At 41.8% G+C, this 14,964-nt stretch overlaps 1 protein-coding gene across 3 annotated transcripts in view; it reads left to right on the top strand.

Moving 5' to 3' along the window:
* The window catches only part of unc13c (unc-13 homolog C (C. elegans)), a 247,857-nt gene extending 233,981 nt beyond the window's left edge, over positions 1-13,876 (top strand). For all 3 annotated transcript variants that reach the window (XM_078427403.1, XM_078427401.1, XM_078427402.1), the window contains 3 exons: positions 10,368-10,460; positions 10,579-10,738; positions 12,590-13,876. In XM_078427403.1, the coding sequence (XP_078283529.1) occupies positions 10,368-10,460; positions 10,579-10,738; positions 12,590-12,875 (539 nt within the window). In that variant the 3' untranslated portion in view covers positions 12,876-13,876. The remainder of the gene's footprint in view (positions 1-10,367; positions 10,461-10,578; positions 10,739-12,589) is intronic.
* Positions 13,877-14,964: the final 1,088 nt, after the last annotated feature.

The following is a 14,964-nucleotide window of genomic DNA, read 5'->3' as shown; positions in this document are numbered from 1 at the left end:
CTTAAATTCCTGTTGAATGTGATTCAGTTGTGATTTTGATATAATGTTTTAAAGTGGAAAGTAAAATGTCCCAAAATGACATAAAACTCCAGCAGAAACATTTAACCTAATCGGCATTGAACTTCTACACAAGCATTCATCCTTGGAAATCTGACATTATTTGAAGTTATTTGACATTAGTTGAGGTTGCATAAAATTTAAAATGCTTGAAATTGTCAATTGATTGTTAAACTTCATACTGATCTGGCAGCAACATAGAAACATAGAAAATAGGTGCAGGGGGAGCCCAATTGGCCCTTCAAGCCATCACCGCCATTCATGGCTGATCATTCAAAATTAGTACCCCGTTCCTGTTTTCTCCCCATATCCTTTGATTCCATTAGCCCTAAGAACTAAATCTAACTCTCTCTTGAAAACATCCAGTGAATTGGCCTCCACTACCTTCTGCAGATTCACAACTCTAGGTGAATTTTTTTTTCTTCATCACAGTCTTAAATGGCCTACCCCTTATTCTTACACTGTGACCCCTGGTTCTGGACTCTCCCAACATCGGGAACATTTTTCCTGCAGCATGAAATACTGTATAAACATTTTGTTGGTGACAGACTCATGACAAAATAAGCATTTATTTTGGGGCTAAATTACTTTCTCTTGCTTCTACTTAATTTTCTGAAATATTCTTGTGGAAGGTCACTGGACCTTCTGCCATAAGGAAAACATCCCCTTGGGTCAGTTCCAGAAAGTGTAAGATGATTACTGTAAAGTGAGAAATGTAGAATATCTGGAACCTGAATAAGTAATAATCTTATGTGTCGGAAGGAACTTCAGATGCTGGTTTACACCGAAGATAGATACAAAATGCTGGAGTAACTCAGTGGGACAGGGAGCAACTCTGGAGAGAAGGAATGGGTGACATTTTGGGTCGAGACCCTCCTTTAGACTGAGATTAAAATCTTATTAGGAGCATAATAATCTTACACCTGTAAACACTTGTATGGAGGAATTGGTTGCAATGGATTCACTGGACTAAGAGGAAAGGGGAAATTAGTGTGGATGAATTCAATGGCAAATTAGTTACAGAAAGAACTAGAGAGCAAAATTTGAGTGACTCAAGAGAGAGAAAGAACAAGAACGTAATTTGATGTTTAAATTTGCAATGACATTTAAAACTCAAAGGGATGAAATGTTGTGCATATAAATCAATTTCTAATGCCAGACTGTTTGAATGGCAGTAACTGAGACTTAGGGCATTGCTAAAACTCTACTTGGCTTATAATTGACAAGATACACCAACCTCACACCATCCATCAGTTGTGAACCAGATAGTGTGATGTTGTTTCATGCACCGAACAGGCAAGTAGCACAATTTAGACAGAATTCTGGAATATTCCAGTTTAACTGTACTTTTTTTCAGGTGCCTTAATTGCTCCCAAATAAAAATGAGGCTCATCAGCCTCATTATATTGAAGATAGACACAAAATGCTGGAATAACTCAGGTCAGGCAGATGCATTTTGTATCTATCTTCAGTGTAAACCAACATCTGCAGCTCCTTCCTACACAGCCTCATTATATTGTCTGATCCACAATCTTATGCAAAGGGGGGAATCATCTATGTATTAAGCTGTATTACTTCATGATCCTGCACTACAAGGATAAACAAAAACACCAGAATTATTAAAGAGATTCATGGCTGATTTGGCTGTAAACACTTTCTGCATTCAAAATTATGTGGGAGGCGACAAATTTATAAAATAAAACTATCTTCCCATAACAAAATGACTAGAGGCTTCAACTACATTATGTGGCATTCCACATAGAAAACCTGAACAGCAAATGCTGATTTATCAATTTACAGTAAAACTATAATAATCAGCTCTCCCAATTTTGTGGACTTCCCGATGGTTCAGTATCAGCAGGTGATGTTTCCTGTACTCACTTTCTATTCCCTGGGCCCCAATTCTTACAATCGCTTCCTCTTCACTAGGGCCCCGGTTCCTGCGCTCCCTCCCCCTCACTGGGGTCCCGGTTCCTGCTCTCCATACCCCCTCACTGGGGTCGCGGTTCCTGCTCTCCATACCCTCTCACTGAGCCCCCAGTTCCTGCTCTCCATACCCTCTCACTGGGACCTCAAAGGCACTTTCTTTCAACTTAACTGGTTCATTGGAAAATTTCCAATTACACGGCGGAACATCTAAAACAATGAATTAAAAGAGTTTTAAAGTATTCATAGAAACAACAAGTGAAAGGAAGCTTGAATTTTACTATAAATTTCTGGTGTTTCAAATAATTGATTCACCCAGGAAAAAATGTATAAGATTTGTTACCTTCAAATTAAAGAGAGAACTAGATAAATGTCTGAACTATCACTCTGAGGAAGGGACCCGACCTGAAATATCACCTATCCATGTTCTCCAGAGATGCTGCCTGACCTGCTGAGTTACTCCAGCACTCTATGAAACATCACCTATCCATGTTCACCAGAGATGCTGCCCGACCTGCTGAGTTACTCCAGCACTCTATGAAACGTCACCTATCCATGTTCACCAGAGATGCTGCCCGACCTGCTGAGTTACTCCAGCACTTTACGTCTTTTCTGGATAAATATTTAGATTGACAGAGGTTTTGTCATAATTCTTGAATATTAAGTCCAGTCACAGAAAGATATCTTCTCTTCTTTTACATTTCTTTGTAAAATCGCTTTATTATCTGAAGAGTAGAGAGGTATATTGTTCAATTAATAAGGATATGGAAATGTTACAACAGCACACTTAACAATTGCTCAGAGAAGTGTTATCAGTCTCCAACTATCCATGAAATGTAGTACCTAAAGGGACATTTGTCACATCAGATCCTTTCAGGTTATTACCTATTCACCTCTTGCAGTAATACTATTGACTTTAGTCAGGGCTACACCTCAATCCTTATACTGTTGTAGTTGTGGTTGGATTAATATTAACTTCAGTATTTTCTGCTTGATTTATTGTTTTGTTTAGATTATCTGAGTACTACACACAGGAAAAAATCCAATTTGAATGACTTTAACAGCCCTCATCTTCTACTGGAGTAACATGAAAACACTTTGCACTAATTCAAGATGTGCAGTTTGACCATCTGATAAATAATGCAGAATCTCCCTGGTGTTGGTGGAAGTGCTTTTCACAGTAGTTATTCATTCCAACAACCACATCTCCAGAAAGAAAGATCTTCCATAAAACACAGGTTGTCAATGAAACCTCTAGAGAGATATAGATTTTTCCTACGGAGAAGGATCTCGACCCGAAACATCACCCATTCCTTCTCTCCAGAGACGCTGCTTGTCCCACCGAGTCACTCCAGCATTGTGTGTCGACCTTAGATTTTTCCTACATTGTGGGCATTCTTGCTGCTTATTCACATTAAATGCAATCTTAAATCATCTTAGGATCCCCAAATCTTTTTAAACTGCCAAGAGACCAAGAACTCTTGTGCAGATTCAATTTCCTTGGGAAGACAGCAGTAGCATTTCTTCCATGAATCCACTTTTATCAAAACCCAGAGCATTGAATTTCATTATAACATTTTAGTTCTGCTAAAATGTCACAGACTATCTATGAGTTATGAACATTCTGCTTATGGACACTGCTGTATACAAATGAGCTCCCATAACATTATTAAATTCAAAAGTACAACATACATACATACATACATTTGTTTCTACAAGTGGCAGCACTAGTTTTCTTTCTCTCTCCACTTTTAGTAAATGTTCTTTCTTGTCAGTCTTATGTGCTTTTGATGCCATCATGACAACAACAATGGGGAGATACAGTTACTATTGAGTGTTTTTTTGCATATTTTCTGACATTTTGACTAAATCAACTTATGGACGTCGGTAAAAATGGAAGCCCTTCTTTATCAATGGGCGGCCTGTAATGTCTGCCTGTTGAGAGAGTCGTCATCAGGAAAACTATACTCATTAGTAATATCACATTCACCCTGAGTAAAGTCCATTCCTGAGGTATTTTAATCATTATTACCAAGGTGCACAAGATTATTGTCTCTTACTCACAGTCAGGTATATCACATTGGTGTACTTTCGAACAGCTTCCTACTTTCCTCCTAAATTCAGACCACTACCTCAAGATTAATCCTTAAGATTGAACCTGAAATTGCTGTCACCCAGGCTGTCGCTACCTGCTCTTGACTCCCACATTTGCCACCCAGGAAAGTATGTATGTGCAACCTTGCAGGAAGAGCCCATAGATAGGGGATGAGACCTGATTGAACCAGGCAACAAATCACCACAGTTAGCTTTAAGTATTGGGAAGTAAGCCAAGGAGGATCTAAGAAGGTGGTGATGTAAACAGGGTGCTTTGTATTGATTCCTTGCAGAATGAGTAATAAGAGTAGGAAGGAAAGACTGATTCAAATGTAAAAGAAGAAAAAAGACAGATGAAATGTTTGAAATGGCCCCAAAGTTCAAAAAGCCTGAAGAAATAATACTATGCTTGTAATATTTAATATTTAATGCAAGAGGTTGAATGGCACTAATTAATGTTTATCCCATTGTTAAAAGAATACATATGCTACTAATTAGTAATCCTAACTATCTGCATTGTTTTAATTTGTGCCTGCAGACAAATCCATAAACTTCATGTCATTAAATGTGAATCAGCAGTGAGGCAGACTGCAGAAAGACATTTCAGCAAACTAAGAGCCGAGCAGTGGAGGCACATGGGTCCACAGATGCAGGGATCTGGAGCACCAAACAATCGGTGGGTCGAGCAGCATCTGTGAAGTGGAAAGGAATTGTCAGCGTCATGGGTCAAAACCCTGCATCAGTCCCGAGGCAAGGTCTTGATTCGAAATGTTGACAATCCCTTTCCCATCACAGATGCTGCTCGAACTGCTGAGTCCCTCCAGCAGATAGATTGTTGCCAGTAGTAGAGCAGTGAAGACAGTGCATGCTTCGGTTTGGCCCACCTTGCAGGTGCTTGGCCTACACCTGGCAAAGGTTAACATTGTTTGCAGATGAGAGTTCCTGGAGAAAGTATCTCTGAGGACTATTTTGTTAAATCTAAGGGGATTATTTTCTGTGACATCCGTGTTTTTTACAGTCTTGTCTAACAGAACCTGTTGTTGATGTCACCCATTGCAAAATATACAAACCATTGGTTCAGAAAGATGATGGCAAGGGATGCCCCTGTTTATATGTGAATGTTGCACTACAATGTCCAACGGCGAGCTTGCCAGTTGTAGCTGGTAATTTCTGCTTAAATCATGGAGACCTACACAGGACAGGGTCAACAAAGAATTGATAGAAAGATGTTCTCGGTAACTATTTTCTGGGAAAGTCAGCCCCCCCCCCCCCCCCCCCCGTTGGCTTGTGGTGGCGGTGGGTGGTGCTGAACACTCAAGCGGATGGAGAGTTGCCATTGGGGAATAATGCATTTGGTGGGGTGTACAGAGGACTCATGGGGGCAGGATGCTTGGACTGCAATTGTTGGTCAGGGCCATAGTAGTGTCAGTAGCTATGACTGTCAGATGGGGTGTAGCTGAGTCATGGTCAGTGATAGTTGGTAGGGTAGAAGGATAGTGTTGAGTTGACTGGGGGGGGGGGGGGTTGCAATAGTTGGTCAGGGTGTAGTTGTGTCGTGGTGTAGCTGTGGTTCTTTGTTTGCTGGTTATTTTCCCCACACTTGAACAACAGAAGCTCTCAGTCCAAGGATGGTTGCCAAAGCTCTAAGCCAGAAATGAAGATGTGTGAGGGGGAGTGGTGGGTGGCTAATATTGGTGGTCACTGGCAGTTCCTATACTGATGCTCTTTTAAAGAGTCGATCTGCTTGTTAGAATATATTGAAACAAAACCTAAGGCAACATCAGCGCAAAATTTCTTTCACTAGAGACACCAAGAGGGGAAGTTTGCATGATTTTACAACTGATAATGCTGAATATACTTTTTTATATATCTATGCAAAAGCAACACATAGATTTACTGAGCTATAGGCCTTTAGACCCAACTCATCCACGCCATTCAAGCTGTCACCCTTTCACCTGAGTATGGCAAATGTCCCATTAAATCTTTCTTATCCATGTCCCTGTCCGAATGTCTTTAAAAAAAATTGTATCCAGCCCTACTAGTTTACCTGGTAGCTCATTCCATATACCTGCAATCCTCTGTGGAAAAACAAACCTCTCAGGTCCTCGATAAATCTTCCCCTTCTCACCTTACCCTAGGCCCCCTAGTCGTGGACTCCTCTACCCTGGAGAAAGCACTGTCACAATCCATCTCCCGCATGAACCTATAAACCTCTAAGGTTACCCCTCAACCGCCTTTGCCCCAGGGAATAGAGCTCCAGCCTACCCAGTCTCTTTATAACTCCATTCTTCCAGTCCTAGCAATATCCTTGTGAATATTTTCTGCACCCTCTCTACCTAAATCACATGCTTCCTATGATATGGCGACCAGAATTGCATACAATATTCCAGGTACGGTTTCACCAAGGTCTTACACAACTTTAGTTTAGTTACAGCGCTGAAAAAGGCCCTTTGGCCCACCGAGTCCGCACTGACCAGCGATCCCCGCACATTTATACTACCCTACACACACTAGGGACAATTTACTACATTTATACCAAGCCAATTAACCTACAAACCTGTACATCTTTGGAGTGTGGGAGATCACGAAGAAAACCCACGTGTTCATGGGGAGAACGTACAAACTCCTTGTAGACAGCACCCATAGTCAGGATCGAGCCTGGGTCTCCAGTGTTACAAGTGCTGTAAGGCAGCAACTCTACCTCTGCGCCCGACTGTAACATGTATAATTAGAAATGTCAAAAAAAGAAGGGTCCCAACTTGAAACATCACCTATCCATGTTCTCCAGAGATGCTGCCTGACCCACTACGTCACTCCAGCACTCTTTTTTCCTTTCTTAACATGTATATCTATCAAATATGAATAGATGTACTCCAAATCTACTTCAAAAATGAATATATCTGGGGAATAAAAGACACCAAGGAAACAAAGTTGAAGTAAAAGGCTAGATAAAACAAAGAATGTTGCAGAAATAAATTTGCTCAGTTGATCACCGGTAATCAGTGTTGCCTCCAAAAGCATTGGGGTTATGAACTCCTTCTAGAACAGTCCTTGCCAGCACATCCGGGCTAAACTCCCTGCCTGGCCTGGCCCCTTTGCAAGTGTTTGTATCACGTCAGCTGCTTGGAGACTGAGTCAACCAACTCCATATAAAATGTTGTCAAGAACTGAATAGACACCTGAAGTTTCAGCAGAAGATTAAGAATCTGCTTTCAACATAATAGCAAAGAACTTGTCGTTAACTATCCTTCTGTGGTTTTCAGCACCTCAAAAGAATTGTGGAACTGAGCTTTTTTCCAATTAGGAGAAATTGAAAATGTTCGACTGTTGTAGAGCAAGCTTGAATCAGTTGCCACTTGAGGGTAGCAGCATTAAATTCAACATCCCCTGTGTCTCACAATTCCTGCAATTACATCTGGGTTGTCAATTCATTCATAAAATCACATCAGGTTTCATTAGATGTCATCGGTTAAAGATTGGTCTTTATCCCTGGGCCCTTGAGCTGCAATCCCTGTACGGAGAGGAATCCATGAAAGCTGATTAAAACCTCAGCATATGGGAGTGAAGAAGGGGTGGAGATCATACAGCCAGATCTCTGGCCACTTTACACATTGCTGGGCTTGGCTTCGATAGGGGCTGGCAAACTGCCTGACTAAGTTAACACATTTGCATCTTTGCAACAAATCTTCCCTACGCCCACCAGTGCCCATCTGTTTCCAACCGAGTAAAACCAGACGAGCCAGGTCAGTAGGCACTAATCTTAAAAGAGGCTGCCTTACAACTGCTGAGCACATTTCAAGGCCATTTTAAAAACCTTTCATTTTGCATTATTGGACTTGCTACTGGACGTTCAGTGGCACCATCAGGAGCACAGGCTGCCACATCCACAGACTGAGAGGGAGAAGTACTGTGGTGAACACTAATTCACAGGGAAGGCAGCGAATGAACATTACCGCACACTGATGATTTATCTCCAGTCAGACTCATCCACAGATACAGAAATACCTGTGGTGTGAAGGTCGCAGCAGCCTTTAAATTCTTCGCGTCTGGAACATTTCAAGTTGCCGTTGGCAATATCGGCCCTATTACTCATCCCAAATGCTCAACAAGAGACAGATTGCTTATTTGCTTGAGTGAATAATTTCTGTGTTTCCCTGTAGTTGATAGGCTGCAGCACGACTGGACTGTACAATGTGGAACTGAGGCAGGATTCCCAAAAACCCAGGGCCAGGCAGTCCCATTTTGCCATTTCACGTTTTTGCATCAAGCCACAGTTTTCCTCCTGATCCAGGCAGTTTCAAGCTTGCATTTGTATTGAGGAGGATCCATAGACTTACAAAATTAACAAAATATACTGATTAAATTTAGGTTAAAGTAGAACTCCTTTGGGATCCTACAGTTCAATCCAGCATCTTCAGGACTGGCAGATGATGGGTACTATTCTCTATAAATGCCCCCAACTTCATTCTTTTAGATGTTACCGAGCAGCATAATTTCTCAGTAAACACAGGAGCATGAGACCCTGATGCGTTAAAAGGGGCATGGAGACTGGCAAATAGTCAAGACAGGCCCTTCAGCCCACAATGTCCAGCATGCCTATTCTTCGTGAAATTAACTGCATGCAATCTCTTCCCTCAATATTTCAACCCATTTTCTTCATCACCTTGTCTGAACATTTTTTTCGCCTCATTTATAAACTCTTCTATCCATGGCACCATTCAAACACAGGAACAAACTGCTTCTATTTGCCTTTCTATTTCTTTGTTCCACAATTTATGTTCTCGTGAAAAGGATTCAGCTTCAAGATTTCTTCAGTTTACTAATTCCTTACTCTGAGCAGCTTCCTAATGAATCCATTATGCTTTCTCTAAGGCCTTGCCATCCTGATTATAGTAGAGAGGCTGGAGCGCCATGTGAGGCTGTAATGAGTGTGACATTCGATGTTCTGGACAGGCCGATCATTAACTGATTGATTTTATGCCCCATACATTGAGGAAAATCTCTGGTTATTGTTAGCTTTCTTCATGATTGCTTGTCCCTGAGAAGCTGCTTCTATTGCTCTGTGAATCTCTCTCAAATCCTTTCTTTTATTTTACGGGACCAATTTCACTTCTGTTCAACATGTTAATACTAGCATTTCTGCAGAAGACACCACCAATATCTTATTAATATTAAAATAGCCCACCCCAGCCTATCAATATCCCGACTGATCTGCCATTTTCCAGCCTGGCTCTTCTTATTCTCTGTTCCAATCATTTTTCTCCCAATCTACAAATGCCTTAGGTTTCTCCAATGATCTCCCAGATGGTATTTTGTCAAACGTTTTCCTGAAGGCAATGTAATCACATGGACAGTATTACCTCCATCTGGCCTGCCTGTTACCTCATCAAATATTTGTACGTTTTATCAAAGGACACCATCCCTTTTGAAATTTATTCTGGCGACTTCTGTTTTTCTCCTTATCTTGCTAGGTCTTTATTTCATCCTTAACTAACGTCTTAAAAATGTTCACGAGGTGCATTGTAAACTATGATCATCCTGATTAGCTGTGTCTCTCTGTTGAAGACTGAACACTGTATTACCCAGCCCTCCAGCACACAGACACATACAGCTTGCAGCGATAATGACTACAGTCAATCGGTAAATGCACATCAATGTCACATTTTAGATGTGAGGCTCAAATCTACAATTGACCTTAAAATCATAACCTGTTGTTCAGACTAAGTGTTTGCATTAAACCAAGCGAAGTCATGCCATTTCCTATTGACTATTCGTAGCTTGTATGGATAGAGTTACATGGAACCATGCGCTTTGGCCCACTGAGTCCACATCAACCATCCATCACCCATTGGCACTAGTTCTCTGTTATCCCACTTTTGCATCAGCTTCCGACACACGAGGGGCAATTTACAGCAGCCAATTAACCCACAAACCCACACATCTTTGGGATGTGACAGGAAACCTGAGCACCCGGAGGAAACCCACATAGTTACGGGGAAAATGTGCAAATTCCACACAGATTGAACCTGGGTCTCTGGTGCTGGGAGGCAGCAACCCTCCCAGCTGCCACCCTTTAAAAATTATTTTGCTCCAAAGTAGTCACCATTGATGGCACTAACATTCACAATTGATTTGAATATTGATTGATAATCTAGATTAATTGATTCTTTATAGTTTGGGATCACAAAATTAAATTGATATCTGAACCTTAAAGACCCTCCTGCGTAGATATGCGTATTGTAGTTGCTTTCCCTAACTTGGCTTTTCTTGTTTATTGTACAACATTTCAGCTCAATCTGCGAATGGCGCAGTGGGAGAAGTATCGATTCATGTAGACCTCTTCACTCACCCTGGTACTGGAGAACATAAAGTGACAATTAAAAGTAAGTGCCCCCACCACTCCCCACTATTTAAGGTTAATATGTACTGGTGTAACTAGCGGCAGTCCCTTTGAATCATCCCATGACCATTTGAAGAGTTTTGATCCCATTTTTTTTGCAGTTGTTGCTGTCAACGAGCTGATCTGGCAAACAACGGCCATGTTCCGACCCTTTGTAGAAGTTCACGTGATTGGACCGAACCTCAACGACAGGAAAAGAAAATTTGCCACAAAAACCAAAAACAATGTTTGGTCACCGAAGTACAACGAGACATTTCACTTGTAAGTGGTCCTGCATCGTTTGTGTATTTACACTATCTCTTAGAGTTAAATTTCCTTAAGTATTCATTTGAAATTAAGCTGCTGGCTTCAAAGTGTATCAGTCTGAAAGATATTGCAGTCCAGTAAATCAAATCAAATCATTATTTGGAGAAAAAACAGAGTCCAAAATGATATTATAGAGTAATTGAACTATACAGCATGGAAACAGGCTCTTTGGCCCAAATTGTCCAAGCTAACCACCTCACAAGACTTAATACAAGAATGACCCCTGGGATGGTTGGGTTAACATATGAGGAGGATATGAATGCTCTGAGCCTGAACTCGCTGGAGTTCAGAAGGATGAGCGGGGATCTCATTGAAACCTACAGGATACTGAAAGGCCCAGATAGATTGTGGAAAGGATGTTTCCAGTAATGAGAGAGTGTAGAACCAGAGGGCACAGCATCAGAAGATGAAGAGGAATTTCTTTAGCCGAGGGCGGTGAATCTGTGGAATGCATTGCCACAGACGGCTATGGAAACAAAGATATTAGGTGTTTTTAAAGCGGAGATTGATACATTCTTGATTAATCAGGGATCAAAGGTTGCTTGGAGATGGCAGGGGAATGGGGTTGAGAGGGAAAAATGTGATCGAATGGTGGAGTAGACTTGATGGGCTGAACTTTCTAATTCTGCTCCTATCTGGAATGGCGGGACTGTCGTATGTTGAAAGACTGGAGCGACTAGGCTTGTATACGCTGGAATTTAGAAGGATGAGAGGGGATCTTATTGAAACATATAAGATTATTAAGGGATTGAACACATTAGAGGCAGGAAACATGTTCCCAATGTTGGGGGAGTCCAGAACCAGGGGCCACAGTTTAAGAATAAGTGGTAGGCCATTTAGAACGGAGATGAGGAAAAACCTTTTCAGTCAGAGAGTTGTGAATCTGTGGAATTCTCTGCCTCAGAAGGCAGTGGAGACCAATTCTCTGGATGTTTTTAAGAGAGAGCTAGATAGAGCTCTTAAAGATAGCGGAGTCAGGGGGTATGGGGAGAAGGCAGGAATGGGATACTGATTGTGAATGATCAGCCATGATCACATTGAATGGCGGTGCTGGCTCGAATGGCCGAATGCACCTATTGTCTATTATCTATTGTCTATTTTGTAGTCTTATGCTTTAAATTGATATCCCTCTGAGCATCAAAATGCCTAATTTGAAAAAGGTCATTGTCACATTGTTTCAATACTGTTAGTATTTGATTTTGGAGTGGAGCCAAAGCTAATTTTTATCTGATTTGCTTTATAATCAGTGTGAGAGTGTTTGGGCTTAGTGAAACTCTGGATCAAGATAATGTGTTGGCAACAGAATGGGGTTATGCAGGGCGATTGCCAATGAGTGCTGTGGCAGGCACAGACTCTGTGGGATGACAGGCTTATTTGTGTGCTGCATGGAGCCATGACTTGGCTCAGGAACCTCTTGCTCCGCTGGTCCTGGTCACAAATGTACCATACACTTTGCTTCCTGTGCTCCACAGTGGCACAGTGTGCAAAGGTAACTGTGTAAGAGCCATTCCTCGTGCCTCAGGGGCTGCTGCATTTTGTCGGGGTGGGCCTGATACTAATGAACTCGTTGAGCACAGTACAGTGACTAGAGCAATATCCTTGGAGGCAGACCATCTCCAGCCCTTTGTACTTCTGGGCAAAGGGGAAAGAGAGAAACTTGGGGAGCATGATGAAGTATTCATGGTAACTCTTGATGTCATTGAGAACTGAGACTCATAGCTGGAGAGAGACTGAGATGTGAGCAAATGGAAGTAGAAGTTGTAGGTGGGGAGGATATCCAGTCTAAATGTTTGTTTATGATCGCAGCCTTCTGAGCAATGAGAACGGCCCTGACTCCTTCGAGCTTCATGTGACCGTGAAAGATTACTGCTTTGCCAGAGAAGACCGGATTATCGGAATGACCGTCATCCAGTTAAAGGACATTGCTGAGAAAGGGACCTGTGCCTCGTGGTACAGCCTCATCAAGAACATTAACATGGATGACACCGGCCTGACAATTCTCAGAATACTCTCCCAGAGGACCAATGACGAAGTGGCCAAAGAATTTGTACGCCTCAAATCAGATACCAGATCCTCGGAAGAAACCACATAAGAAGCAGACGAGAGCGAATGCAAGGAAGCTGAAGTTATCTTTAGTGCATGTCTGTTTTAAATGTGTGGGTGCGTTTATCTGAATATGTGCAGGTGTGTGCAGAAAATTATAAAGTACTTCAGCCCACTGTTCCTGTGATGAGATGGGAAGGATGTTATCTCAGTCTCTCAGACAGTTAATTGTTCTGATAAAGTGCCAAATCAAGATTATCCAAGGGAATTTTCTCCTGGTATTTTGGGATTTTTTCAATTTGCTATATGATTAAATTTTAACACTGACTTGCTTTTCTGTGGTTTTTAACACTAAGTATTGATCCTTCATTTGTGACAGGCATTGTCTCTCTGCGATGTTGGGCTGTGATTATCCAGAGCATGTTAATGTATCTCAGCTAAGTTACTTCCTAATACTTACTAGTATACTTTACATTTTTGTAAGTTGCATTTTCCCCAGACGAAAACATTTATATTGAGGTAACTGTTGATGACATTTACACTGCTTATACTTTTCACTCTTACTTCACCAAACTACAAACTACTGGTCCTGATTAAAGGTGCAAGACAATTAACATTAGCTTAGTTCTTTTTCTGACACATCACTGTGAAGATGATACTTAGCTAACATCGTAACCAATTTTCTTAAAGAGACAGCTCATGAGCAAACTGGCATTGTTAATTTCCAAAGGTTGCCAAAAGGATCCAAGGTCCATCCAATACTTTTTTATGCCACATTAAGAGGCCACATATGTTTACAAAGCAACCGGGCTGTTTTGGTGATTTGAATAGAAATACTATGTTTCTAATAAATAGTGAAGCTGTTACTATTTTCAATGATGCGATTGTTAATGTTGCTTTATAAAATGGTAATATTGTTCCTGCTGTTATCCCCATTGTTTCAGCATTTTCAACAAATGGTAATTATGCAACATCCTTATGTATTGCACTGATGTTGAAATGAGTGTCATGTAAATATATTTAGTGAACAATTGTACAATAAAGCATTGGAAAAATTCAATTTCTGCACATTGATACTTGGTGCTGAACTTGTTCAGCATTCAATGTTGCAATAGAACAGAGCGCTGATGTGGCCTCACCTGGAATAATTGTTTGGTCCTCTGAGCTACATAAAAAGATATAGCAACATTGGAGGCAGTATGAAGGAGATTCACCTGGATAATTCCTGGGATGAGAGGGTTGTCCTTTGAAGAGAGATTAAATAGTTCCCTCCGTAACTCCCTGGTCCACTCGTCCCTTCCCACCCAAAGCACCCCCTCCCCAGGTACTTTCCCCAGCAACCGCAGGAGATGCAACACCTATCCCTTTACCTCCCCCCCCCCCCCCCCCCCCCCCCCGACTCCATCCAAGGACCCAAACAGTCTTCCCAGGTGAGGCAGAGGTTCACCTGCACCTCCTCCGACCTCATCTATTGTATCCACTGTTCCAGATGTCAACTTCTCTACATCGGCGAGACCAAGCGCAGGCTCAGCGATCGTTTCGCTCAACACCTTTGCTCAGTCCGCCTTAACCAACCTGATCTCCCAGTGGCTCAGCACTTCAACTCCCCCTCCCACTCCCAGTCTGACCTTTCTGTCATGGGCCTCCTCCATTGTCATAGTGAGGCCCACCGCAAATTGGAGGAACAGCATCTCATATTTTACTTGGGCAGTTTACACCCCAGCGGTATGAACATTGATTTCTCTAACTTCAGATAGTTCCTTTGTCCCTCTCTTTCCCCTCCCCTTCCCAGTTCTCCCACTGTCTTCCTGTCTCTAACTACTTCCTATCTTTGTCCCACCCCCTCCCCTGACATCACTGAAGAAGGGCTCGACCCGAAACGTCACCCATTCCTTCTCTCCTAGATGTCTGACCCGCTGAGTTACTCCAGCATTTTGTGATACTTTAAATAGTTTTCTTCTGTATTCCTCGGTGTTCAGGAGAACGAGGGGGGACCTTATTCAATCGTAAGATCCTAATGGTGCTTGGTAGGATGGATGTTGGGATGTTTTATTCATGGGACAGTCTCGAACAAATGGACATAACTACAACATGAGGGACTGGTGATTCAAGGCAAGGCAAGTTTATTTATATAGCAC

The sequence above is a fragment of the Rhinoraja longicauda genome, chromosome 33 (assembly GCF_053455715.1).
Source record: "Rhinoraja longicauda isolate Sanriku21f chromosome 33, sRhiLon1.1, whole genome shotgun sequence".
Taxonomy (NCBI): domain Eukaryota; kingdom Metazoa; phylum Chordata; class Chondrichthyes; order Rajiformes; family Arhynchobatidae; genus Rhinoraja; species Rhinoraja longicauda.
The sequence above is the reverse complement of the archived record's forward strand: the minus strand, read 5'-3'. Positions and strand labels throughout refer to the sequence as shown.